This window comes from Canis lupus, chromosome 24 (assembly GCF_048164855.1).
Source record: "Canis lupus baileyi chromosome 24, mCanLup2.hap1, whole genome shotgun sequence".
NCBI classification, from domain to species: domain Eukaryota; kingdom Metazoa; phylum Chordata; class Mammalia; order Carnivora; family Canidae; genus Canis; species Canis lupus.
The window spans coordinates 26712632-26738173 of record NC_132861.1 but is presented as its reverse complement, the minus strand read 5'-3'; the positions used below and the strand labels follow the sequence as shown (position 1 = coordinate 26738173).

Genomic DNA, 25542 nt, shown 5'->3' with positions numbered 1-25542 from the left:
TGACAAAAGTTGGATAAGGTGAATGGGTAAACAATTCACAGACCAAAACAAGCAAACAAACAAACAAAAAAACCCTAACTAAAAATGATCCAAAAAAAAAACCAGAAAAATGTCTAATCTCACTAGCAATAAAGATTTACAAAGTCAAATAAAAACAACTCTTTAATTTTATTTGCCAACCTTTGGCAAAGATTTAAAAGTGCAAAAGTATTAGACAGCCGGGATATGGTCACTCTTATACTGATTGCTGGGAGTATGCATTGGTGTCACATTTTTGGGACATCAATCTGGCATATCCTTTTAATCTAGAAATTTTACTCTTAGGAATTTAACCTAAGGAAATAAAAAGTAAAACCAAAGTAAAAATGCAAATAATCTAAATGCCAAACAAGATATTAGAAAATAAAAATAAATTTTGCCATATTTCTTCCATAGAATACTATTTTGTCATTTAAAAGAATGTTTGTTGTTAGTATTACAGCAAATGCATTCCAGTTCGTATGCCAAATTTTACAAATCTTATAAATAACTTTACTTGCTATAGACAAAATATGTATTTATATAATGATGTGATAATAAAATATTCATATATGAATATTTTATTATCACATCATTATATAAATACAATTAAGACTGATTTATTTACATGTTTATATGTAAGAGGTTTTTTCCTTTTTTTAAAAAAATATTTTATTTATTTATTCATGAGAGACACAGAGAGAGAGAGAGAGGGAGAGACATAGGCAGTGGGAGAAGCAGGCTCCATATAGGAAGCCCGATGTGGGACTTGATCCCAGGACTCCTGGATCATGCCCCAAAGGCAGACGCTCAACCACTGAGCCACCCAGGCGTCCCTACATGTTTAAATGTAAATGATTTGTTTCATATTGTTAGCAAAGTCATGCACATGTGCCATTTTGTTAATGGCAATATAATTCAAACACTCAATATTCAGTTATTATATCCTCATCTTAGACCACATGAATTTAATAGAACAAAAAGACATTTGAAATATGTTTACAAAAATATGATAAAAATATTACAAATGCATTTGTATCAATAAATAAACTATAAACTATATTGATAAGAATAATAATAAAACTAATACAGTATTTGTAACATGGAGCAACAGGCATTATTCTGCAACTGATCCATTATCCCTTACCCCTGTTAAATTTTAAAGGGTTATATTGTACTTATGTAGAAGAATGTCTTTGCTGTTGGCATGAAATATGGGATGATGGGGCATCCTGTTGACAATTCTCAAACAGTTCTGTGAAAAAAAGTTTCTTTTACTAGTACTATTTTTGAACATTTCTCTAAGTTTGAAATTATTTCAAAATAAAAAGTAATTTTAAATCTTTACCCAGTGAACTTACTCATAAATCTCTTGTGTAACATTATAACTCACTAGTACAATTGGCAGATCACTCCTCTGTATATAGTTTTATTTATAATAGATTGAAGTATATTATTTAACTCCACATCTTGTCATTAAGTTTGCACTTTCAAAGAATGAATAAACTCAGGGTTTCATGGGGTCACATATTCTTTTACCAGATGTAAATATAACCATATATTCATTAATAGATTTACCCTATCATATAGTCTCCAAAGGCAAATTTGGAATTTTTTGGTCTATTAAAAAAACGAAAATGGGTATTTTGTTTATGAAAACACTTTATGTTCATCATTTCATGCATTTTACTTAGAATGTAAATTTCTAAAACAAGGGGGATTGAGAGAGAGTTATTAATAATGAAGAATGGCATTTTACCACCAAGAAGTACATTTGCCATTTGTAAGGTAGTTGTGCGTTTTTTAAACTGAATGGAATTTGTAAAATGTTAACTTGAATAAGCAAGTCATTAAATCAGACCTTTCCTCACATGCCTTTCTCAAATACAGAATTATTTTACTACTTGTCTTTTTACTCTGGAAAATACATTAGGTGAGTTTGGTATGAGAAATTCTTATTGAACATGGACTGGCTTCTAGTAGTAACCATCTTGCCTCACTAAGAGCCCCAAAATAATTGGTTCAATATTCAAGCATAAAATTATACTGAAGATGGATGTCAGAGTCATCCCATCACAACTTCTGGAATTTATCTGTGCTAACCTCTTCCACAACCTCAATCCCCAACCCTCATGGTGACTTCTCTAGCGAAAACATAGCCTATTTGTGCTTTTCTGGTCTTTTGGCACCTGTCATATGCTCCTCCACGCTTGTTCACAAAGTGTCTTCAATCATAAAAGGAAATGCTTAGATAGTGAAGAATGTCAGTATTTGGATTAATAATTAACTCATTTTACAGGATTCAGGGAATGCCTTTCAATCTTCCAAGACTTCTGTGATCTCAGACCATGCTTGTTTGTTTGTTTATTTTTCTTTCTTTCTTTCTTTTTTTCTTTTTTCTTTCTTCTTCTTTTTTTTTTTTTTTAAGATTTTTATTTTATTTATTCATGAGAGACATGGAGAGAGGCAAAGACACAGGCAGAGGAAGAAGCAAGCTCCCTGCCGGAAGCCTTATGCAGAACTCAATCCCAGGGCCTGGGGATCACGCCCTGACCCAAAGGCAGATATTCAACCACTGAGCCACCCAGGTGTCTCTGCTTTGTTCTTTCTAATTCAAATAGTGTTCTCCTGGAAAGATAAGGATACAACAAAATAGTATCATAGAAGCTATGAATACACAGGAATTCACTATCATCTGTTACATCAGCTACTCTAGCTCTTACCTTTACATATATAATTATATATATTTTCATTTGCATATGTTATATACATGAGACATGAATATAAATCCATCCCTATATATAGTATATACACAGTAGATAGTATTCACATAGTATATTAAATCAATACATAAAGATGAATTTATACTCATCTCCCTATATATATATAAATATATATATATATATAAATATATATATATATATATATATATATGTTGTTGTTTTGTTTCACGTAATTTTTTTCAAGATTTTACTTATTTATTTGACAGAGAGAAAGAGAGCAAAAGCCGGGGAGAGGGGCAGAAGGAGGTGGACAAGCAGACTCACCGCCGATCAGGGAGCCCAATGTGGGGCTCTATCCCAGGACCCTGGATCATTACCTGAGTTGAAGGCAGATGCTTAATGGATTGAGCCACCCAGGTGTCTCTTGTTTCACATATTTTAAGAAGCCTTTTTATTACTGCCCCATGATTTAGAAATCTCAGTTCCTTAGAAAGCTCTGATCTTAATTCTCTTCTTCAAATCTTGTGCTTTCTTTTCATTCTTCTACCAATCTTCACATAGCTGACTTTCTTTTTCCCTTCTCAGCTCCAATGTCTCTTCTTTAGAGGCCTCTGTTCATCACTGGATCTCCCCAGATTCCTCCTCCTCCACCCATGTCGCTCTACCCCAATCCTATTTTATTGTTTTAGTATCACTCATCACTCCCTGTAATAATTTTTTCTGTCTCTTTCAACTACAAGGTGAGCTCTGTGAAGGCAGGAATATTACTGTCACCCTAGGGCTTATTACTGACCTAAGCACAGAGTAAATGCTAAATAAGCTCTTGAATACAGTGTTAATACTCAAAACACCCACTGGCACAGTACAGACGTAACAGAGCAGGTGCCAGATGTCAACAACTGGAGTTGCCCTGCCAGAGTGTACAGATTGAATATTTCCCTTGGTTAAATGAATAAGTGAATTTAAGCTTATGTTATCCGCCTCCTGTCCAGGAACTTATTACTACTTTCCCTGTCACCTTCTTTAAAACACCTTCCAAATCGATACCTATCACAGTGATAACTCTTGGTTGTAAAGCAGAACTTGGTTACTGCAAGCCTCACAAACATTTCCAATAATATTTCTTTATGGGATCTCTCTCATATTTTCTCAATTTTCCATAATCTGGCTTTTGAAAAAGTAATTCCAGAATTTCTTCCTTTGGCCAATATGAATACCACATTGTATTATTTATTGTAAAAATCTCAGTATACAAATTGTTTCCTCCTTTTGGATTAGAATTCAGCATAGATGTACTTTCCTCTTTTCATCTCATCTATCTTCAGAAATTCAAAATAAAGTAGGTCGAGTATTTTTCATATGCTTTGCTCTTTCAGTTGAAAATAGACAAAATATATCAGCTTCATCACTATCGAGCCTTCACTCTGTGCCAATTGTTGCCCACCTGCTCTACTCACATCCACCAGGTGACAAATTGTTTAAAGTCAAGACTCATGTCTTCATTTTTAAAAATTCCTTCAAAATCCAGCACCAGACTTTGACTAGAAGTAGGAGCGCTAACTTTAAGTTAAATTGGGTTGAATATGCTTTTTTATTTATACAAGCTGGATTTCAGTATGCACTACATAAAATTCATAATGCTTCTCTTTTTCCTTCTTTCTTGGCTCAAATAATTTCTCTTTTAGATTCTTGGAGTTTCAATGGTACATATGCTTTTTACTTCCCTGTCTCTGCTCTCAGATCTATTTCTGCCTTCCCACTAGTTCATAGTAACAATTAAGATCATGTTCATCTATTTATGGTTAAATATAAATTTCATTTTGTTCATTATTCACAATCACTTACATTTCCCAATTCTTCCTCCTGTTGTTTTCATTTAAGAATTACCAGGAAACCATTCCAAAGTGTCTGGGTTTTAATTTTATCTAAGTATTTCCCCCCTTCCTCTAAATGTTTCGCTAAAATCCAGTCCCTTGAAATGTGTTCCAGCTTTGCCAAGAACTCCCTGGGATCAATTAACATTTAATGGTCTACCTAGTACTGTGCTGAATAACTTCACATAAATCTTATCACTCAACTTTCCTGTTGATATCATTATAAAAACTATTATCCTCATCTCAGATTTATATAACCAACCTGAAAAAGATTGAGTAACTTGTCTCTGGTTACAGCTGGTAAGTAGTAAGGGGGGATTCATGTTTACTGCTCTTTCCACTTCGGAAGACTCCCCTTACCACTGTTCTTTATAAAACTCCAGATCCAGAAGGATCTTGGTACTAAGCACCTCCTACCCATATGGTTACTTAATGCCCCGTATCTTATTTCTACCATACAATCCTAAAATGTGCCTAAATTTGTCAACAGTGTCTTCTAGAAATGCCATTTATTTCAACACAAATCGGGGGGGGGGGGGGAATAGTAGTATATAGTAAGCCTCATGAAATTTGGCAGACTTTCAAATGTATATCAAAACAATTTTGTGATAAGGTATAGGGTGGTGTCACAATGGTCAACTATGCCATTCTTAATGGTGTGAAGTCATACAATTTACTAAATCTAAATCTCACTTCCCTCTTCTGTAAAACAGAAGAAATAATAGGTTCCAACCCATAGCACCATTCTAGGGAATAAATGAAATAATGTGTGTAAACCTCTAAATATAATGCCATTTCTGAGAAAAGTTAATTTATTAACTTAATGAACAACAACTGCCATCATCATCATCATCATCATCATCATAATCATCATCATCACTATTTTGGAAACATGCATCAGGTAAATAATGCACATCTATTTAATTGAAACAAGCCACTGCAACCCTAAACATGGTATCAAACTCCTCTTATTCTAATGTGAATTTCTGAGTAATTTTCAGTCCCTTCAGGAAGATAGCTATGTAGCACAAGATGTACTCACTGGAAGAGTTGATCTAGTTTTCCGATAGGACCCAACCAATAAGAACTGTGTGACCAAAGAAAAGACACTTGCCTTACTGCTTTTATATACTCATATCTAACATAAAGGAATTGGAACACATAATAAATAACAAAGACTCCATTCAAACAAAGGTTCTGAAATTATCTCTTGGCCCGCTCCATTTTGTGATAAATAATTAACATCTGTGGTAGTAAAGAATAAATTATTCTCTAGTTCCAGTTCACTAAATTGATTTCTAGCCCTTGGAGAAAATTATTACATCATTTTCACTCCGAAAATAATAAGACATGAAGGGATTTCTCTCTAGTAGAGATTAATAAAGTATTTACCATCCCCAAATCAATTCAATGCCAACTAAACATAGTAGTGCATTCCTTGGAATAAGTAGAGTCACCTGCCATGATCTAAAGAGTTACCTCTTTAACTCTTACAAAATCCCTGTAAATTACTTAAGTAGTACGTAGCAGAAATATTTCTGTTTTAGGAGAAAAATAAAACCCACCTGTATGTAAAATGAAAAATTTGCATATTTTGCCTAAATTTTCCCATAATGTTGAGGAGAAATTTGGGAGAAGAAACAATGTGTGAACTTCCGTTCCAGTGTACCTAAGGAAGATGAGAAATACAGGGAAAGGAAAGATCCTCTTCCTTCTTTTATTCAAGTGTGGACTACCTCTAAAACCCACATCTGGCAAATATCCAAAAGCACCCAATCTTCTAAAAACAAAAATTTACTAATGGTGCTATTCTCTCCATACAGTGAAACTGTGCAAAAACTGAATTTTTCTTCACAGTGAGTCACTGGGAAGACATCTGGTCTTATCTATTAAGATAGTCATTTGTATCACTCCCATTATTGGGAACTGCCCTTCTGGGACAGTCCCTGTGCTTCACTCCAGCAGAGATACCTTGATTCCCAAGCAGGGGGCAGAGACACCTACCTGTTCAGGCAAAGCTAATGTTGGTGCTGTTTCCCTCCCTCCCTCCCTCCCTCCCTTCCTTCCTTCCTTCCTTCCTTCCTTCCTTCCATCCTTCCTTCCTTCCTTCCTTCCTTCCTTCCTTCTTCCTTCCCCAATCTTTGTCTCTGTTTCTGTCTCTGTCCTCTCTCTTACACTCTTTCTAAGCCAGACTATTCCTCTAATTTCACACAATACTTAGGTTACTTGCATAATTACACTTAATACCCATAGGGCCCATCAGTAGGAATTTCTCTATAGTTATCTTGCCCTGTCATTTACACAGTATAATGTAAGATCTCACCTTGTAGGTTCGAAAGGTTGACAGCAATTAGGAAAACTAAATTCTAAAGCAGAGTGCAAGCAAGCTAGCATATTTATACAAAAGTACAAAATTTGAAAAGGCAACTTCAATGTCAGGATTCAATTAAAAAGCCTGATAGTTTGAGTTCTCTAGACATGTCCAAATATATTTTAAATCAAAATGGAACAAACTATAACATTTTTAAAAAATGGCTAGCTGGAAAAATACACTTGTCCTTACTTCCTTCATTATTTGTGGTATTTTGTGAGTCATGGTGCCAATGAAAGGATAGAGGGCTGCTTTGATCAGATGTAGTTCTAGAAGTTCTAGCATGTTCCCTGATCTACGTATTCAATAAATTGTAAAGCACTTAATTATCACTATTTAGTATTTTTAGATTATCTTGAAGAAGTCACTTCATAAATATAAGATAGTACCAGGTCAATGACAAGAAGTTGAGTATAACGTTTTTCTTTTTTTGTTGTTTTTTGTTTTTGTTTTGTTTTGTTTTTGTTTTTGTTTTTGTTTTTTAGTATAATGTTTTTCAAACTAGAAGGTAATCTAGTTGTCCCTATTTGAAATAAATGTGTCTCTTCATAGGCTTCTCACATAAAGATGGCCATTTCAAATTCTACATCCTAACATACATTATTTGTTGCAGTTTGTGTTATTAGATCCAATATAGCAGAGATTTACACTGTAAGTTTCACAGTATTAGCAAATGTTATATCTAGCCTCCATGTTGCTTTCTTTCTGATGATTTTAATTGTGTTGTTATACAGCGACACTGCTCTTTAGCAATATTTCAAGAGCAGAGAGCATGTGATAAGTGGGATGGACAGACGTGAACCACTGCAGCCTGTGGTCTTAGCTCTCTCCTTCTCTGTCCTGCTATCCATGTTGCCTCCTCTCATTTCCCACTTTATTCAGGGTTCAAGTAGATCTAAGAGTTGCGTCCTGTGTCTTCACACACAGAGGCTCCTAACCAAGGAAGAAATCACGCGCAACAATCACTTCTTCCCTGTTCTACTCCCCTTCGTTTCCTATTTGCAAAAATGTATAACCTTGGGTTAGAAAGAGGATAGGGGAGAAGGAGAGAGACAGAAAAAAGCATGATGGAGACAGGGGATTATGGAAAAGAGGGCAAGCAGCTCCCATAGAGAAGCTCTCCATTTTACCCAGGCATAATGTTACAGATGAGAACATTGAGCACTTATTTGATCTTTAAATGCTCACACAGCTTATTCACATCAGTCTATACCAGGGCAAATTCTTTTTTTTTTTAAGATTTTATTTATTGGGATCCCTGGGTGGTGCAGCGGTTTGGCGCCTGCCTTTGGCCCAGGGCGCGATCCTGGAGACCTAGGATCGAATCCCACGTCGGGCTCCCGGTGCATGGAGCCTGCTTCTCCCTCTGCCTGTGTCTCTGCCTCTCTCTCTCTCTCTCTCTCTCTGAGTGACTATCATAAATAAATAAATAAATAAATAAATAAATAAATAAATACTTTTATTTTTTTATTATTTATTTATTTATTTATTTATTTATTTATTTATTTATTTATTCATGAGACACAGAGTGAGAGGCAGAGACATAAGCAGAGGGAGAAGCAGGCTCCCTGCATGGAGCCTGATGCAGGACTCGATCCCAGGACCCCCGGATCATGACCTGAGCCTAAGGCAGATACTCAACCACTGAGCCACTCAGGCGCCACAGGGCAAATTCTTTTGACTTCCAAGTCACCAACCCTAAAAGTATCCAATTCTGAATTTCTATTGTATATTCTATCTCTCAGTACCAAAAATTTATTCACTGATGGTTTCTTCACCTTAATCTATGAAGTCTATTAAGTTTACTACCTTAAAAACTCTTAAGAATTTATAAAACCCAGAAAATCACATTAAAGAGTCTCTTCGAAGTTTCGGCAGTGAGCTTCTGGAAAGTGTCCTCTATTGCTACCAGGTGCTGAAGATCACGACCTGTATGGGCATCACCCGAAAAACTTCTCATCATTAATGGCACATCAGCACCATATGCACATTCTAGACTCCAAATCTTCCCTCAGCCTAGGAGTTTGGTTGTACATATTGAAACATAGGTCAGCTGTGCTGGTACTTTTCAGATCTCTTCCTGTCTGATAAGACCTCATATTACACAACCATGAAAAGGAACGAAGCTGTTCTCTCCCCTATGCCTAGGAGGATCTAAAAATGATGAGGAATCCCTTACATGCAGGAAACGTGCATTTCATTCGCCTCACCACACTGTGAAATGTGAAAAGACTAATCTGATTACTCTGCTCCGACCCAGATGGTCAAATTGCCAAAGGGCCGGTCCTAAAAGATCTTCTGGGACACTACCCAAAAGTTCAGCAAGAATAAATAACCTCTCACAGGTGAACAGCTCAGCCAAGTAGAAAAAAAAATTTCCTTCTCCAAATTTAAAACCCAAATGGACATCCAGAATTATATTCAATATTATTTTCATTGTTATAAAGAGTTATACCAACTTAAAATAAGAAACAATCCAATGCAAATATGAATGGGTGACTCCCCCCAGAACTTTCACTGACATTCTTCCAGTCGATTCCATCCTATCAGATGGATTCTAGTGGTTGGCATCATGATGGAGGCTTACAGTGTTCTAATTCTTCTGTTCTTCCTAAACCCCTAAATTCTTCAACAGTAAAAGCAGGATCAATACAGTTTATCTGCTTCCTTTGTCCCTGACTACACCTCATTCTCCAAGCACAATCTTTCAAACACCCAAATCTTAGAGGTGTCTCTGGTTTTTAAAGCAACCCAGTGTCTTGCTATCATCTGTGAGTGAAATCTGAAGCCCATTTCATGGCTTTAAAATTTCTCCATGATCTGGCTCTTTCCTTTTTCTCTGGCTTCAACTTCTGCACCCCACCACTATCTCAAACTTGGCTTTCCTCTGTTTGAATACATAGCACTCTCCTTCCTTCTGGGTCCTAGAGTCTGTAGAGTTCCCTGTTTACACAACCCTTTCTCCAAGAGAGCTAACACTTTCTCCAGAGGATTTGTCGCTCCCCACACCACACCCACTACTATGTTAAGTCTCTCTGACATGTGCTTTGACACACCAGCCTGTGCCCAAATTATTGTCTGCCTTCCCAGCCAGGTTAGGTTACAAGCCCCATAGCGGGATAGGACCATGTGCTTTATTTACTGCACGTCCTCATGTCCTAGTGCAGGACATAACCTTTGGGGCCTGAGAAACATTTGTCAAATAAATCATACAAACCGTATGAGCATAGAATATTAAGTAGAGATCACTTCAGAGCAGTTGTTTAAACTAATGCCAGCAACAATTATTCAGATTCTGTGTGCTTGATCCTCAAATCATCCACAAGAGGGGAATGTATTCTTCTTTCCCTTCTTGTCACAGATAACCAACACAGGTATACTCTTGACCACTCTTTTCCCATTTCCCTTGCCTCCCAGTTCCTGCCAGTCACAGGAATATACGATACCTTGTCATTTACATGCCACAGAACTGGCTTGATGCTTAATGCGTCTGTAGGGTTGCATTTCCAAATTGGAAAACCCATCTGTTGTGGGCTGAATTGTGTCACCCCCACCCTCTCAATTTCATTTGTTAAATCCCCCAGTACCTCAGAATGTGACTGTATTTGGAGATAGGGCTTTTAAATATGTGATCACTTTAAAGGAGGCCTTTAGGGGTGTCCTTAAGATCTTTATAAGAAGAGGAAATTTGGGGATCCCTGGGTGGCACAGCGGTTTGGCGCCTGCCTTTGACCCAGGGCGCGATCCTGGAGACCCAGGATCGAATCCCATGTTGGGCTCCCGGGGCATGGAGCCTGCTTCTCCTTTTGCCTGTGTCTCTGCCTCTCTCTCTCTCTCTCTCTCTGTGTGACTATCATAAATAAATAAAAATTTAAAAAAAAAAGAAGAGGAAATTTGAATAAGCAGGGAGACACCAGGGGCTCACACACAAGGGGCAACCAGGCAAAGACACAGAGAGGAGGCAGCCAGCTGCAAGCCCAGGAGAGAGCTGTCAGAGGAAACCAAACCTGTCAAAACTTTGATCTTGGTTTCCAGTCCAGAACTGGGAGAAAACTAATTTCTATCATTTAAGTCATAGAGTCTGTGATATTTGTTATGGCAGCCCTCACAGACTAACACACTACCAAAGTTTGAAACTGCTTACCTGTATTCTGGAGCTGGAACTCTACCCTTATCATTACTCTTTTTCCATTTTGAACTAAGTCTTCATATCTAAACCCAGAAAGAAATATGAAAATTAAGGAAGAAGACCTACTGATAATAATTCATGGGTATGTGTGTATGTGCCAGACACTGTACTAGGTAGGTGCCTGGTACATCAACCTGTTCTCCACTTAACAGCTCAGGGAACTTAGAACGACAGAGGTTAAGTAATCAGCCCAAGATCATACAATTAGCAAAGAGGAAGAGACTGCATTTTGAACATACATCTATCTGAGATAGCCGAGTGGCACAGAAAGCAAAGGGGCTTTGGGGCTACATGACTTGAGTTTGAACCCAGGTTTGTTGCTAAATGTCACAGTGTGACTTTGGGACACACTTGTTTCCCATGAGCCTCAGTGTCTCCATCTGTAAAATGAGGACAATACTATTTATCTATTTATCTTTGTAGGATTGGTAAAAGGATTAAATGTGAGAACACACAAAAGAACAAGAACTGAGTTCTTGTCACACATAGTCAGCTCGTCTATTCTTGTGCAGGCAAAGCTGGAACAAGAATCCTTGACCCCAACATTTGCAGAAATTGCATTATTTTAGCAGTGCTTTTCGGTTTTGTAAAGAAAAAGTCTTTTTCTATATTGATTCATCTGTGATCATTTAAGAATCAAGTAAGTTGGTATCTATCAGATAACTGATTTTCCTCTATCTTTAGCCTGGTCTGTGACTAGTTACCTCTCGGGATGTCTATGCATCCCCCAGGCATGGTTGAAGGAAAATCAAGTTAAGACTGGCTTGTTTTAGCAGGTCAGAACTGAGCCAACAAAGACAGTGTGTGTATGAAGATATATATTTGATAAGGAATTCTGACTTGAATTTAAATCTATTTTTCACTTCCATTTCTTAAAGAAATCACTATTTAATTATGGCTACAACTACTGCTTAGTTACAATTATATAAAAATAAAAAGTTTAATTAAAAAAAAATCAGTACCACACCTTGACACAAAACCACTTCCCACCTTCTTCAATTTTCTAGATAAGTGACCTTTTCCAAATTCTTTAATGTCCTTAAGCCTATTTTTCTCATCTGTAAAATGACCACAGTAATAACTACATCACCGTTTGGTAGTAAATAATAAATGTAATTATAAATGTATAGTGCTTAGTGATAATAGCATTTTCATAGCATTTGTTATGTGCCAGTCACTGGTCTAAGCACTTCATTTGAACTTATTTAAGTCAGTATAGTCTTTACAACAACTTTATGAAAGTTCATATAACTGATGAAGAAGCTGAGATTCAGAGCGGTTAAGAAATTTGAGGACATATGGCTAGTAGGTAGCGAAGCTGAATTCACAGCCAGGCAGTTTGATTGCAGAGGGTATGCTTTTAGCATTTACGAGACGAGTAAATGTTCAATACCCAATACCTGCAACTATATTGAGAGAAAAATCATCCCTTTAAATCGATTACTTAATTTTGCATTTTATCTCTTTTCATTTAAAGAAAGTGTTTTCAAATTTACTAAATAAAGTATAACGTGTAAATGGGAATGCTTCGCAAAATTATGTGAATGATGGATTGTTTCATATTTAACTTAGTTTTACTTAAGAATTATTTTTTAAATTACATTGATGATAAAATTGTATAGCTAGTGTCAATGAAACTAAATGATGCTATCAACACAGAAGCTGAGACATGTATATCAGAACCCACAGGGGGATGTGTTTATTTAGTAAAAAGTACTTTTCTGTTTTTTAGAATATACATATAGAATGTCTTGTAGGCATTTTAAGTCAAAACGTACACCTAATACAAAATATGGTAAAATATCAGGACATTCCACTTCAAAAAATACCATTCCAATGTAATTTTTCCAGGCTTAACTTTTAAATTATGTAAAAAGATCACAATATATAGCAAATCTCACCATCTCTTTCAAATTTTCTGTCTTCTCTCAGACACGTATCTCATGTTTATTTGTACTGTTCGTTGTTCAATATGTACGAGCACACACTTTGGGTGGCCCTGTGCTGGATGCTGGAGATATCTAGAAAAAAAAAAACAAAAAAACAAAAACCCAGCTCTCTCTTCAAGGAGAGCTGGACACACAGAGATAGTAAGATCATTAGAATAATGTGATGGGTGTTGTCACTGTAAAATTTTCATAGCTGAGTTGGAAGACAAGTGAAGAAAGTAGGAGGGGACGTATCAGGTGAGCAGATAGAAGATGGCAAAGGCCTGAGCTTGGGGAATGGGGTTAGGTTTTAAGTGATTCTGCTTTCTAGACTTTAAATAGAGGGGCCAGGGGATAGGCAGGGGCATGGAATGTGGTGCCCTCCTCCTATGCAGTGCCCTAGAGTTCAGATAGTTTACGGATTTTGAAATGTCCAAACATGATGAGATCTACAGTTTAGAACTTTTACTGAGAGGAATGTGGAAGCTGAAATGGATTTAGGAAATTTGTGGGCAAAGTAATTCAGGATGTTAACTGCTATCGTTATCACAGGAGAAAGTCAAGGGTCTGAATAAAGACACTAACAATGAAAGCTGAGAAGAAAGGTCCCAACTGCCCTAGATCCCAGTCCTTCCTGTGTATTAGAAATAAGTAAATAACCCAAATAAACAAAAACTGTCACATTTTCTTTTCTATCTCTCAGGTATTATTTATTAATAATCCCGAAGTAATTACTTAGAACAGATATTTATTGTATGGCTCTGTGCCAGGCACTGTGCTTTACACGTATTTCCTAATTTAATTTTCACCAAATTCTCATAGGAACTGCTTCTTTACTACTAAGAAGTCTGAGGCACAGAGAGTTGAAGCAACTTGTCCCAGGTCACAGTGCTGGTCAGAAACAGAGGCAGGATCCAGACCTATTTTGTCTGAATCTGAAGCTGAAGCTCTGATATCTCACCCCACGCCCCTCCAGACTGCTTCCAGTGCCTCTCACTCTAGTGGACACTGGCCTTTTACATTGAATCTGTATTTCTGTCCTTCCTTAAAGGAAAACTTGGTTTTTCCTCTAATGTTTCTGACTATTGTCCAATCTATTTCTTCCCATGTGATGTCTTGAGCTCCTGCGATCCCCATCTTCTCACCAGCCGTTTTCTCCTTAAATTTCAATTTGGTTTCTATGCCTTGTGAACGTACTCACACTAATTCTTTTCTTAAAAATTCAAAGCATTTCTCCATCTGTCCTTCCCTTGTGCTCCTTAGTTTGTCAATTAACTCCACCTTTCTTCTTGAAGCTATTTTCCCCATCTTTGTGGCGACACTTTGCTGTCCCAACATGGTCCAATGTGGCTCTAGTGGTTCCTCCCCCGCTAGTTCCTTCCTGCTGAAGAGCTCTTTCCTTTTTTTCTTCTATGTACTGTCCATGCCACTAGAGGTATTGGGTTTTTGTTTCCTTTTTAAACATGTCCTCTGGTGTTCTTTTTCAGTACATCTCTCAACTTACTCTGTCTTAATTTCTCAACATTTTTTGAAGACCCAATTTCAAATCAACTTGGAAGTGTTTCTTAGCTGGCTTAGTGACAGCCTGTATTTTACACACCACCCTCCCTGCTCCCCCCACGCCTTCACTGCTGACCCAGTCACCTTCCCCCTTATCTCCTGTAAGCAGCAAAGAAGTACACAAAGGATTCATTCTGCAGTTCATTTAAGCCTGTTGCCTGACTTTCATCTCCTGAAATGCTTAGGCTTCTTTGTTCCTAATAGGTGCCAACCAGGTATTAAGCTTACAAGCGTTAAAATTGAAGCCTGCAGGTGATAACAAGAAAAAAAAAAAGTGATTAGGTCAGAAGAATAGCCGTGGCTGAATGCATCTTGGATACACAGCTTATACTCAAGTTCCTGGAGGACAGAGAACCTCTTTCCCATACCCAGAGCCTCCAAGGCGAGTATGAGTCGATGAGTAAGCATTCCATTGAACCAACTGTTTACCAGGCTCACAGCGACTCTGCAAGTCCTGTGCAAGTAAATGCTTACTGTTCGGGGGGAGCCCAGTTGACACCACAGTGGTCATGACATGGGAATTCAGACATAAACTTAGATTGAGACAAGGAGTACCATCCCTAAAATTTTGCTGTTTGCTTGGTTTTTATTCTTTTTTTTTGGGGGGGGGGATCGAAGAGGGGAGGACCTGAAGGGAGGAGGAGGAGGAGGAGGAGGAGGAGGAGGAGGAGGAGGAGGAAACCAAGCTCCCGAGCCCCTCCCCTGTGCTGCTCTTCTCCGGGTGGTCTTCAGCGCCCCGAGGGTCATCTTTTGGGGGAAATAACCTTGCTGTTTGTCCGTGTCAGCGCCCGGCCGGGGGGCCCCTCCGTGGGAGGCCGAGGAGGGGCTCTGACCCGGGCTCCGCGTCCGGGAGGCAAAGATCGCGACGCTGGGCGCCTCGGAGCGCTCGGGGCCAGGTGACACGGCCGTGGGCTCCGGCGCGGGCCGGACAGGCTCCTCCCCGCCCACTCGCAGGACAGCGCGCGGCGGGGGCTATAAAGGCTGCGCTGCGCCGAGGCCGGGACACGGAGCTCGCCCACCGCCCGGAGCAGCGGCAGCGCCATGCACGTGAACGGCAAAGTGGCGCTGGTGACCGGCGCGGCGCAGGGCATCGGCAGAGCCTCCGCGGAGGCGCTGCTGCACAAGGGCGCCAAGGTAAGCGCGGCGCCCCGGCCGCGGGAACGCACCCTCGCCCCCCCCCCCCGCCCCCACCCCCACCCCCACCCCCACCCCGGCCCAGGGACGCCCCGCGAGCTGGGGGCCGCGCCCTAGCCCCCCCCCCACCCTCCCACCCCGCACCCCCGGCCGGTCCCGAAAGCTGCCGAGGCTCACGGTCTGGAGCAGATCTTAAACTTGAATCGCAGAATCTGAGCTCCCAGAGGGGAGCGTCCCGGTGTTTATTTACTGCTCCCCTGTCTGCTGCACAAGCTGTGCAGGACCTCGATTCCTCTCTTGTCTGCAGGTAGCGCTGGTCGATTGGAATCTCGAAGCAGGTGTAAAGTGTAAAGCTGCCCTGGATGAGCAGTTTGAACCTCAGAAGACTCTGTTCATCCAGTGCGATGTGGCTGACCAGGGACAACTGAGAGGTAAGTGAGGGGAGTCCATCCATCCACAGGGAACACGCCTTGAGCAAGCAGCGACCTGAAGGCAGCCCGAGCCAGGGAAGCAGCCTGGGTGCGGGCAGATCGGCTCCCTCCTGGAAAGCAGCTCCTGAGAAGCTCCAATAGAGAACTTGGACTGTTAGGTTTCCAGCTGACATCTGGATAGCCATAAAAACTAAGGGGGGTGGGGGTGGGGGTGGGGGGAGAACCAAGGCTGCTTGAGACACCTTTTAGTCATTTGGCAGCACAGAATGTAATCGCAATTCCTTTGTGTATTCAAAGACCGTGCTGCTGCAGTAATTATTAAATGATCCAAATTGCAGATGGAACTTGGAAAGTTGAAGTAGGCTAAGGGACTGTGGCAAACAACTTCTCCCAGAACGCTGAAGATGCAGAGTCCAATGACAACCAAATGTGGCAATGTTTCCTTTTAAACATAAGAGAATGCAAGATCAAGGATCATCATCGCAGACGTGCTAGATGCTTTCATCCAAATGTTCTCTCAGGCTTTTCCCCTCTGAAATGGTACTTAAAAATAATAATAGCTGCGCTACAGTGTTAGAATTGCAGAAGAAAAGTTTCTATCAGACTTTCCTCAATGCTTTCCTGTTTCCGATCTACTCCCTTAAAATAGAACAATCTACTTGTGAGATAGGGAGGACAGTATTGGCTGTACAATTAACAGATTTGGTCATATGGCGGCCTGATAGATTTGCATGAAAAAATATGATTTCCTGGGGGGGGAGGAGAAGTAGAAAAATAAAATATATGTATTTCACAGTTTTATTGGAAGATGAAATTGTTAGGCACATCTGTAATCAAAGGGCAAAAAAAAAAAAAAAAATCTTCCGTAAAAGTCACTCTTGTACTCCTGTTTTTAAAGGAACACTGAAAATGTAAGTTTCTTTGAAATGTTGGAATATTCTATAAGAGGGTGAAGATGGAGTGGTATCTTAGAAGGGGTGTTCCTCCTACAGTTAAAGGAGATTGTTTTAAAGGAAATTATGTAATTAAATCTAAAATGGTAAGGACCTATAACATGAATTACAAGCATGACTAGAAGAGATCTGTGAACCCAGTGCTAGTGGAATATTTTGCTAGAAGATAAAGTTTTGTTGATTGTGCATGATATTTTGGATTGAGGATAAAGTCATGCCAAATTCCAACATCCATGCTGATGAAATAGGAAACAGTATAGATCATCTAAAACTACTTCTGCCTGAATTTATGTGGTTTCACATGTGACATTTAACCTTAATTGTTTTTCCTTCCCAGTATTTAAAATTAGTATCTTGGCTGTAAACACATTCCTTAAGGATAAGTGATTGTGGAGGAGGAAACTCAGACACATAGTGAGTGACCAGGAGAAGGCATGTTGGTCATGAGAAGTCCACATGTTGTCTAGACATCAGCATTTATTTGCATTTAAGGAAGACATGGCCCTGACTCTAACGATTTCAGAATTTAATGCCATCTACAGCTTTTGAAACTGTTTAAGCTGTGACTAACGGAGACTTCTTTGAAATCAAATAAATACGGAGGTGAAAAGTTTCTTAGAGATGATCCAACTGTAATTCATTTTACAAATGAAAAAAAAATACTCCATGGAGAGTTTAGGTATAGCTTATAAATGTCAGCAAGAGCTGAACTGTAAGCCACTTCAACCTGAAATTCAGTAGTAGGTCAGAGAAAAGATGATGTTTTAGATATTGATAAGGGCAGAGAATAAGGAATGCAGTAGAGACCAGAATGAGGAAAGAAAATTAAAGAAGCAATTGGACTTATATACTTACCAACCTAAATTTCCTATAAGATGGAGGTGGAATTTTGAAGAGTAGAAAATGCTTTAGGTGGAATTCAAAAAAAATTATATATATATATTATATTAAAAAATTTATATATATATAAGTTATATATATATTCACATATATTCCTTAGATATTTTCTGCTAGAGGACTTTTCTGGAATCAATTGGAGATTCTACGCAGTTTAAAGATTCCATAAAAGAATAGAAAATTTTTATTTTGTTGTTTTCTATAACAGCATGGTAAAGTACTGTAAATAATGGCTTTTGCAATATTTTTGGCAATTAATTGCATTGTAGTTTATCCATTTGGAAACTGATGAAGCCATGCCCTCTTCAATATGCCTGGTGACTGTTAATGATTCTAGATTTATCAATCAAAATAAAACTTGTCTAGATTTTCTGTTTTCAACTAATTCCTATATTGGCCCTAAGACCGGAGAATACATTTCTATCATTTGGAAAAACAACCATGGTTGTTATCTATAGTCTCAAGTAATACAGCTAGAACCAATGGTAGAAGGCCCAAGGAAACAGTTTAAATCTACACAACTATTGTCAAAACCTGCTTTGAGAAATAATGTGTTTCTTAATACAAAAGTGGTAAAGTCAAGTATGAACTGGCTAAGGAAGGAGGGTTGGAAGGACTAGATGGGATATGTGGTTGGACCATGTAATGAGTGACCTTCAGGCCTCAGAATCTATGTGGATTTTACCCTGGTTGAAAGTAGTTTTTATACAAAATAGTTATACAAAATAGTAATACAAAGTAGCAATAATAGAACGAAAAAAGAATAGTAAATATTGAAGTCACAGTAGCCAGATCAACTGAATGAAAATACACTTTTTCTTACTGGGGTATCAGACTCCTTGAAATGATCATAATGAATCTGAATACAAGAAGACTCATGTTTAATATAATACTGTATAAAGATAATATGGCTTATTTAAAAAAAGGATATTTGTCATAGTCTAAACCACAGAACTTCAGTAATTTCTTAAGAACCAAGAGATATTGGCTGTCCAAGTGGACTTCTAAGAGCTCTTAGCTTAGGAGGCTCAGTTGTCCAAAATTTACTACATTAAGAACTTCAGTGTGCATACAGCTCATTTACAGACCTAATTAAAGAGTCTGATTCAGTAGGTCTGTGGTGGCAACAGACTATGCGTTAAAAAAAAAAAAAGATTTATTATTTATTTTAGAGTGCATGAGTAGGGGGAAGGGTAGAGAGAGAATCTTCAAGCAGATTCTCTACTGAGTACAGAATCCCCAACAGTGCTGGCATCTCATGACCCATGAGATCATGAACTGAGCTGAAATCGAGAGTCAGATGCTCAACCAGCTGACCCACCCAGATGCCCCAGATTATGCATTTCTAACAAGTTTCAGGGTAAAGCTGTTGATGCTGCTGGCTCACAAACCATGCTCCTAGAAGCAAGGCATTAAGTTACAGTCTAAGAGTAAAATTTTCATTATAAAAGTGAATAAATGAAAATTAATGTCAAGGCACAGGGTAGGATTGAAATGTACATCTGGAACACAAGAATGTATCTATAATGTCTTTTTTTTTTTCTTAGATACTTTTAGAAAAGTTGTGGACCACTTTGGAAGATTGGACATTTTGGTCAATAACGCTGGTGTCAATAATGAGAAAAACTGGGAAAAAACTGTGCAAATTAATTTGGTAAGCTATCTAAGCCATGTTTATTGCCTAAACCTGTTTAATAAAATGATGCTTTTACTGGAGAAAAGGTTCTTACATTATGGAATCAATACAGTGACCAACAACATAGAGAATGGCAAGTTACAGAAAGCTAGAAAAGAAGAATTTCCTTTTACAAATGGGAAGACATTTGAAACGTCTAATTATGCAAATAAATCTGTCTTAAAAATCTTAAAAGGAAATATGAAGAAAAAAAAAAACATAGTTTATCACATAACTTATGAGTTACCAAACCATGGTCCTAGATGAAACTGGCCTGCCACCTGCTTTTGTACTTGGGAGCTAAAAATGGGTCTTACATTTCTTAGGGTTGAAAAAATGTAAAAAGAATACGAACTATGTGAATATCTGAAATTTAAATTTTGGGCAGCCTGGGTGACTCAGCGGTTTAGCACCACCTTTGGCCCAGGGTGTGATCCTGGGGACCCAGGATCAAGTCCCACATCATGCTCCCTGAATGGAGCCTGCTTCTCCCTCTGCCTTTGTCTCTGCCTCTCTCTCTCTCTCTCTGTCTCTCATGAATAAATAAATAAAATCTAAAAAAAAATAAAATTTAAATTTCAATGTTTATAGTTTTATTGAAGCACAGCTATCATCCATGTATATATTGTCTATGGTTCCTTTTTGCTACAGAGCAGAGTTGAATAGTTGTAACTACCTTATGATGTGCACTGACTAAACTATTTACCATATGGCCCTTTACAGAAAAATACTTGTCAATCCTGGCTTAAATTACTTATTTATAAACTAAATCTTAATTTAATTCCAGAAACATAACAGGATGCAAGGCAAAAGTGACTGTTGGACTTTATAATTATTAAGATTTTTATCCTGAAAGTCAATGTGTGTGTGTGTGTGTGTGTAACTTCTACAATGTTTGATGATTATTTAGCTCCTAAATTACGAAGAATGTAGAAATAAGAAATACAATTTCTGTTTTACCCTCTGTATCACAAGTTTGTTGGCTATCCCACTTTATAAACACCGTTGAGGTAAGATAGTGGGGTGTAGTGAAACTTAAATCTTAGCCAAAGCATGCTGTAAGAGGTAGGCTGTGAAGGGGTCACCATGCTTTACCTGTTAAGGTCATCCTACCAGTCTTGCAAAACAGGTATGTGTAAAGTACAGAAGGGCCACTGTGTGTATAAACATACAGGGAGTGGCCCCATACTTCTTGATGCCCTCCTAGGCAATGATAAACTCCTTAAAAACAGGATGTGTTGTGTTTTATCTTTCTTTCTTAGTAGTCAACACAATATCTTGAAGATAGTGCTTAGTCAATAAATATATGACTTGAATCTACATTCCCATGAGTAATTTCTTACCTAATAACTTGATGGGAGTAATGAGAATTATACTACCTCACAAAAGAACTGAACCACTTTGAAGGGTACAAAGTTTCTCCACAAGCTTGACAGATGCCTAAAGTCCTTAAACTGAGAATGAAAGGTGCTATTTTAGAGAATAATTTCCTTCCAGTTCTTTTTAACACTCGTCTCAAGTGTTCCTAGATATCATTAGATTTCAAAATAACTTTAAAACCTACCTGTCAAGTTTCCCCCAAAGTCTTTCTAGGATATGTTTGTGTGTTTAGAGACCTGACCTGTCAACTTTCATATTGAATTTGTCTCTTGCGGACAGTATAGCATGAGCACTTATTGTTTAGGTCACACCTGAGGATATCTGCATTTTATATTTATGAATTTAAGCCACTTATATTTATTATTACCCTCTACTGAGATTTATTCTTACAGATTTGTTTGTATCTTATTTTTTTAATATTTTTTTAAAGATTCATTTATTTATTTTATAAACAGAATGAGTTGGAGAGGGGTAGAGGACAGTGAAAGAGAGAGAGAGAGAGAGAGAAGCAGACTCCTTGCTGAGTGTGGAGCCTGATGTAGGGCTTGATCTCATGACCCATAAGATGATGACCTGAGCTGAAATCATGAATCAGATGTTTAACCAACTGAGCGACCGTTCCCCTTTAGTTCATATTTTGAGTTTACTAAGTTTTCTTTTTGTTTTTTTTATCTTTTTTCCATTCCTTTGTTAAATTCCACAGGATACATTTAATTTTTTCTGCTGGTAAGAGAATTGTACATTTTACTTATTTATTTTTAAGATTTTATTTACTTGAGAGAGAGAGAGAGTGCTCATGAGTTAGGGGAAGAGGCAGAGGGAGAGAGAGAAGCTGACTCCCCACTTAGCAGGGACCGTGATGTGGAGCTTGTTCCCAGGACCCTGGAATCATGACCTGAGCCAAAGGCAGACACTTAACCAACTGAACCACCCAGGTACCTTGAAAATTGTACATTTTATTAATCTCTGGATGCTGCCCCTGACTCATTAGGAACCATACTTCATTACATCCTTTGGTTGCCAGATCAAGAAACAAATAAATGTATGACCAGTTGAGAACTTCAAGAATATTTAAGAATATATTTTTATAAACTTAATGGCGCTTTCCACAACCACATAACCTGATAAGAATTTCTTTGAATCAAGCTTTGCTAGTGAAAAAGCACAAATCACAGAGCAGTTTTCTCCCTATACCCTCACTACTGATATTTTAACAGTTTCATCAGTAATAGCTACAGTTATTTTATAGATAAAGGGCATAAAGTTGCATATATTTGTTGCATTAATAATGAACACTTACTGTGTCTTCTAAGAAATTAGCAGTCAGAAAACTATAATGATTAGAGTTGATATAAAGAACATGAAAATAGTGAAGACATTATCACAAAAATAATAAGATTAGAATCATCAGTCTTCATCTGGCTGAGAGAGCATGTTTGCTTTAACATAGCCTGGATGAATAAACTTGTTGCAAGCTAAAAATTCGTACATTGTCTACAAATAGAGAATTCTAGAACACCAGGAGAATTTTATTTGAGTCCTTTGGTTACAACTCACTCTCTTGGATCCTTCCTCATTGAAATTATCTGGCCTTTATTTTTCTTTGGACTCTGCTGACATAGGCCACTCCTTAGCTTAACTCCAGGAACTAAGGACATTTATTTAATTTTACATCTAGAGAGCAAGATATAACCTTTGTTACCTATATATAACTTGAAAACATGTTACTTCCCCTCCTACCTGCAACACCCGTTTCAAGAGTAGATTAGGGTCTGATCTATCCTTATCCTTCTAACTTGATTATCTTTGTTAGTACAATGCAAATATTTGTGTTTGGTTCATATTATTTTTTTTAGACTTTGAATGTAATTTGCCTCCTTTTACAGTACCCCGTGTGTTCTTTTGCATGTTTTTCTATGTTCCTGTCCCTGTCAGAGAGTAACCACTTAGTTAAAGGACCTCACCAAATATCTCTTCTTCTGGAACCTTGTATACCATAATTATACCATTCTTATAGGGCTTAGAAATTTAAAAATTTTATTAGAATTATTTTTATGCCTGTGCAGCTTATGCAAGTATACTGTAAGCTCTCTTAATAAATGAAAATTTTGTGTACAGAGTAGATGTCCAATTAATGTTTATTGGATAAATAAACTCTTATCCTATGATATTTTGCATTCATGAATATTCATTTTTGTATTTTAATATATTTGGTTTATTTTCTAATACATCAGTGTTGCCATGCTGTATCATCTGTCCTTCCACTTTTACTCCTTACCAAACTTACTGCTTCCTTATCCTCAACTGAGCAGATCTCACCATTCTTCCCACACAAGAGATACATTAAACCTCTTCCCATTCTTCGTTTCCATTAGGCTATTCTGTGCTTCCTCCTTAATCTGAAGCCAACCCCAGTAGCTTTCTTTATAGTTACCCAGAGCTCATTAGAAATGTTCAGAAAAGACTGAACCTTTGAATAACTATCAAAGGTTACTCTGGCAATTGGGCGGGTGGAGGTAGACTTAACTTTGAATATTGATAAGGCCATTCTTTGATATATTTCTTTTACTTTTTGACCTTTAGTAAGCCTAAATAATTCATTCCCATTCAGGTGGGATTTATAATCTGATTTGGACATGTAACTAACATATATTGAATCCCTTAGTGTACTCAAATAAAAACTAAACAAAACAGATGGCTTATTGCTATTGATTATTTATTTATTTTTTTTTCAGAAATACAAGGGTTGACTAAAGATTTGTACTGGGAAGGGTATACATTTACAATCAGACAAAACTAGATTACAGTTATGAGTTTAGGATCCATGAACTTTTTTTTTTTTAAGATTTTATTTATTTATTCACGAGAGAGAGAGAGAGAGAGAGGCAGAGACACAGGCAGAGGGCTCCATGCAGGCTCCATGCAGGGAGCCCGACGTGGGACTCAATCCCGGGTCTCCAGGATCAGGCCCTGGCCAAAGGTGACGCTAAACAGCTGAGCCACCCAGGCTGCTTGAACTCATGAACTTTTATTTCATTTCTCTGGTCTTGAATTTCCTAATTTTAAGGGGACAAAGATAATTTCCTGAAGGATGATTAAGCTTAACTAAAGTGAAACTTACATGAAATATCCAGCATAGTTCTTACTACATAGATAGTATCACTCAATAAATTACATTTATCCTCCAGAATGTAAAAACTTACATTTTCTTCATTCTTATAATCTCATTTCTATATGAGGTAGATTCCTCTGCCCTACTCTACCTCTAAGAAGAGTTGAGGAGATGGGCAGAAATGTCAAAATGTGCTCCCTTTTCTTGGCTCCCAAGGATGTTGATTACAAATTAAATAACTAGCTCTGCAAGGGGGACTACAATAATATTTACCACATAAACAAGCAAAAATGGAAAAAGGCTGGAAATAAAAGATAAAAAGAATTTTAGAAAAAAAAATCATCTATATTAGTATTCCCCCAGAATCAGGCTGGAGAAAAGACAGGAAACTTGGAAGACAATGTCTCATGATTTAGATAACAGAGTTTTTAAAATTAGAGTGTATATAAGGACCAGAAATAAGCTAAAAGGAACCTCAGAGGGGAGGAAGATAAGGAAAATGTTAGATTAGAAAATTTCAGTAGAGAATACGTGTGTGCGCTTTTTACATATAGGTTATGGAAATATATATGTAATATATAACGTTATATATTATATATAATAATATATTTTATAGATATATATTAAGAAGAGATGATGCCTGATAAGAAGGTTTAAACAAATACATTATTACCATTTGTCCATATAACTTTGTTACTTAAGAATTATTCCCAATATGGGGGATTTTTGAGTGATTTTAATTTATAGAATGCTTTAATCTGTGGAAAAAAAATGATTTAGGATTTGGAATACAGCAGTTATAATTTTGGTATTACATATAAAAATTGTTCATAACCAAAACTGTTGAGTAAGCATGTGTTAACTAGACCATTTTGCCAATAATTGAATTTTTATTTGCACCATGTGAAATTAGACATAGGATTTTCTTTTTCTTTTTTTTGAGAGTCAAGTGCAAAATTTTTCGAATGTCGGGCAGCCCCGGTGGCCCAGCAGTTTAGCACCGCCTTCAGCCCGGGGTGTGATCCTAGAGACCTGGGATTGAGTCCTACGTCAGGCTCCTGCATGGAGTCTGCTTCTCCCTCTGCCTGTGTCTCTGCCTTTCTCTCTCTCTCTCTCTTTCTCTCTCTCTCTCTCTTTCTGTGTCTGTCATAAATAAATAAGTAAAATCTTAAAAAAAATTTTTTTGAAGGTCAAATACAAAATTTGAGAGTACCTGTATGATAGACTAAAATAATACTATAGATCTCAGCTGTTTTGTGTTTGTAGCTAGAACTTGTCTATAATTTTAATTTTCTTT

The 25542-nt window shown here is 37.7% G+C and overlaps 1 protein-coding gene and 1 long non-coding RNA gene across 2 annotated transcripts in view; one reads left to right on the top strand and one right to left on the bottom strand.

Moving 5' to 3' along the window:
- Nucleotides 1–661: 661 nt before the first annotated feature.
- LOC140615910 (uncharacterized) lies at nucleotides 662–15803 on the bottom strand. The gene is made up of 3 exons (XR_012016414.1): nucleotides 13077–15803; nucleotides 11131–11198; nucleotides 662–2646 (listed from the first exon to the last, which is right to left on the bottom strand). It is a non-coding gene; the product is annotated as an uncharacterized lncRNA (long non-coding RNA).
- Nucleotides 15612–25542, top strand: part of HPGD (15-hydroxyprostaglandin dehydrogenase) — a 30597-nt gene continuing 20666 nt past the window's right edge. Inside the window, exons 1-3 of the mRNA XM_072796030.1 lie at nucleotides 15612–15797; nucleotides 16105–16228; nucleotides 19626–19732. Of these exons, the coding sequence (XP_072652131.1) occupies nucleotides 15705–15797; nucleotides 16105–16228; nucleotides 19626–19732 (324 nt within the window). The 5' untranslated portion in view covers nucleotides 15612–15704. The remainder of the gene's footprint in view (nucleotides 15798–16104; nucleotides 16229–19625; nucleotides 19733–25542) is intronic.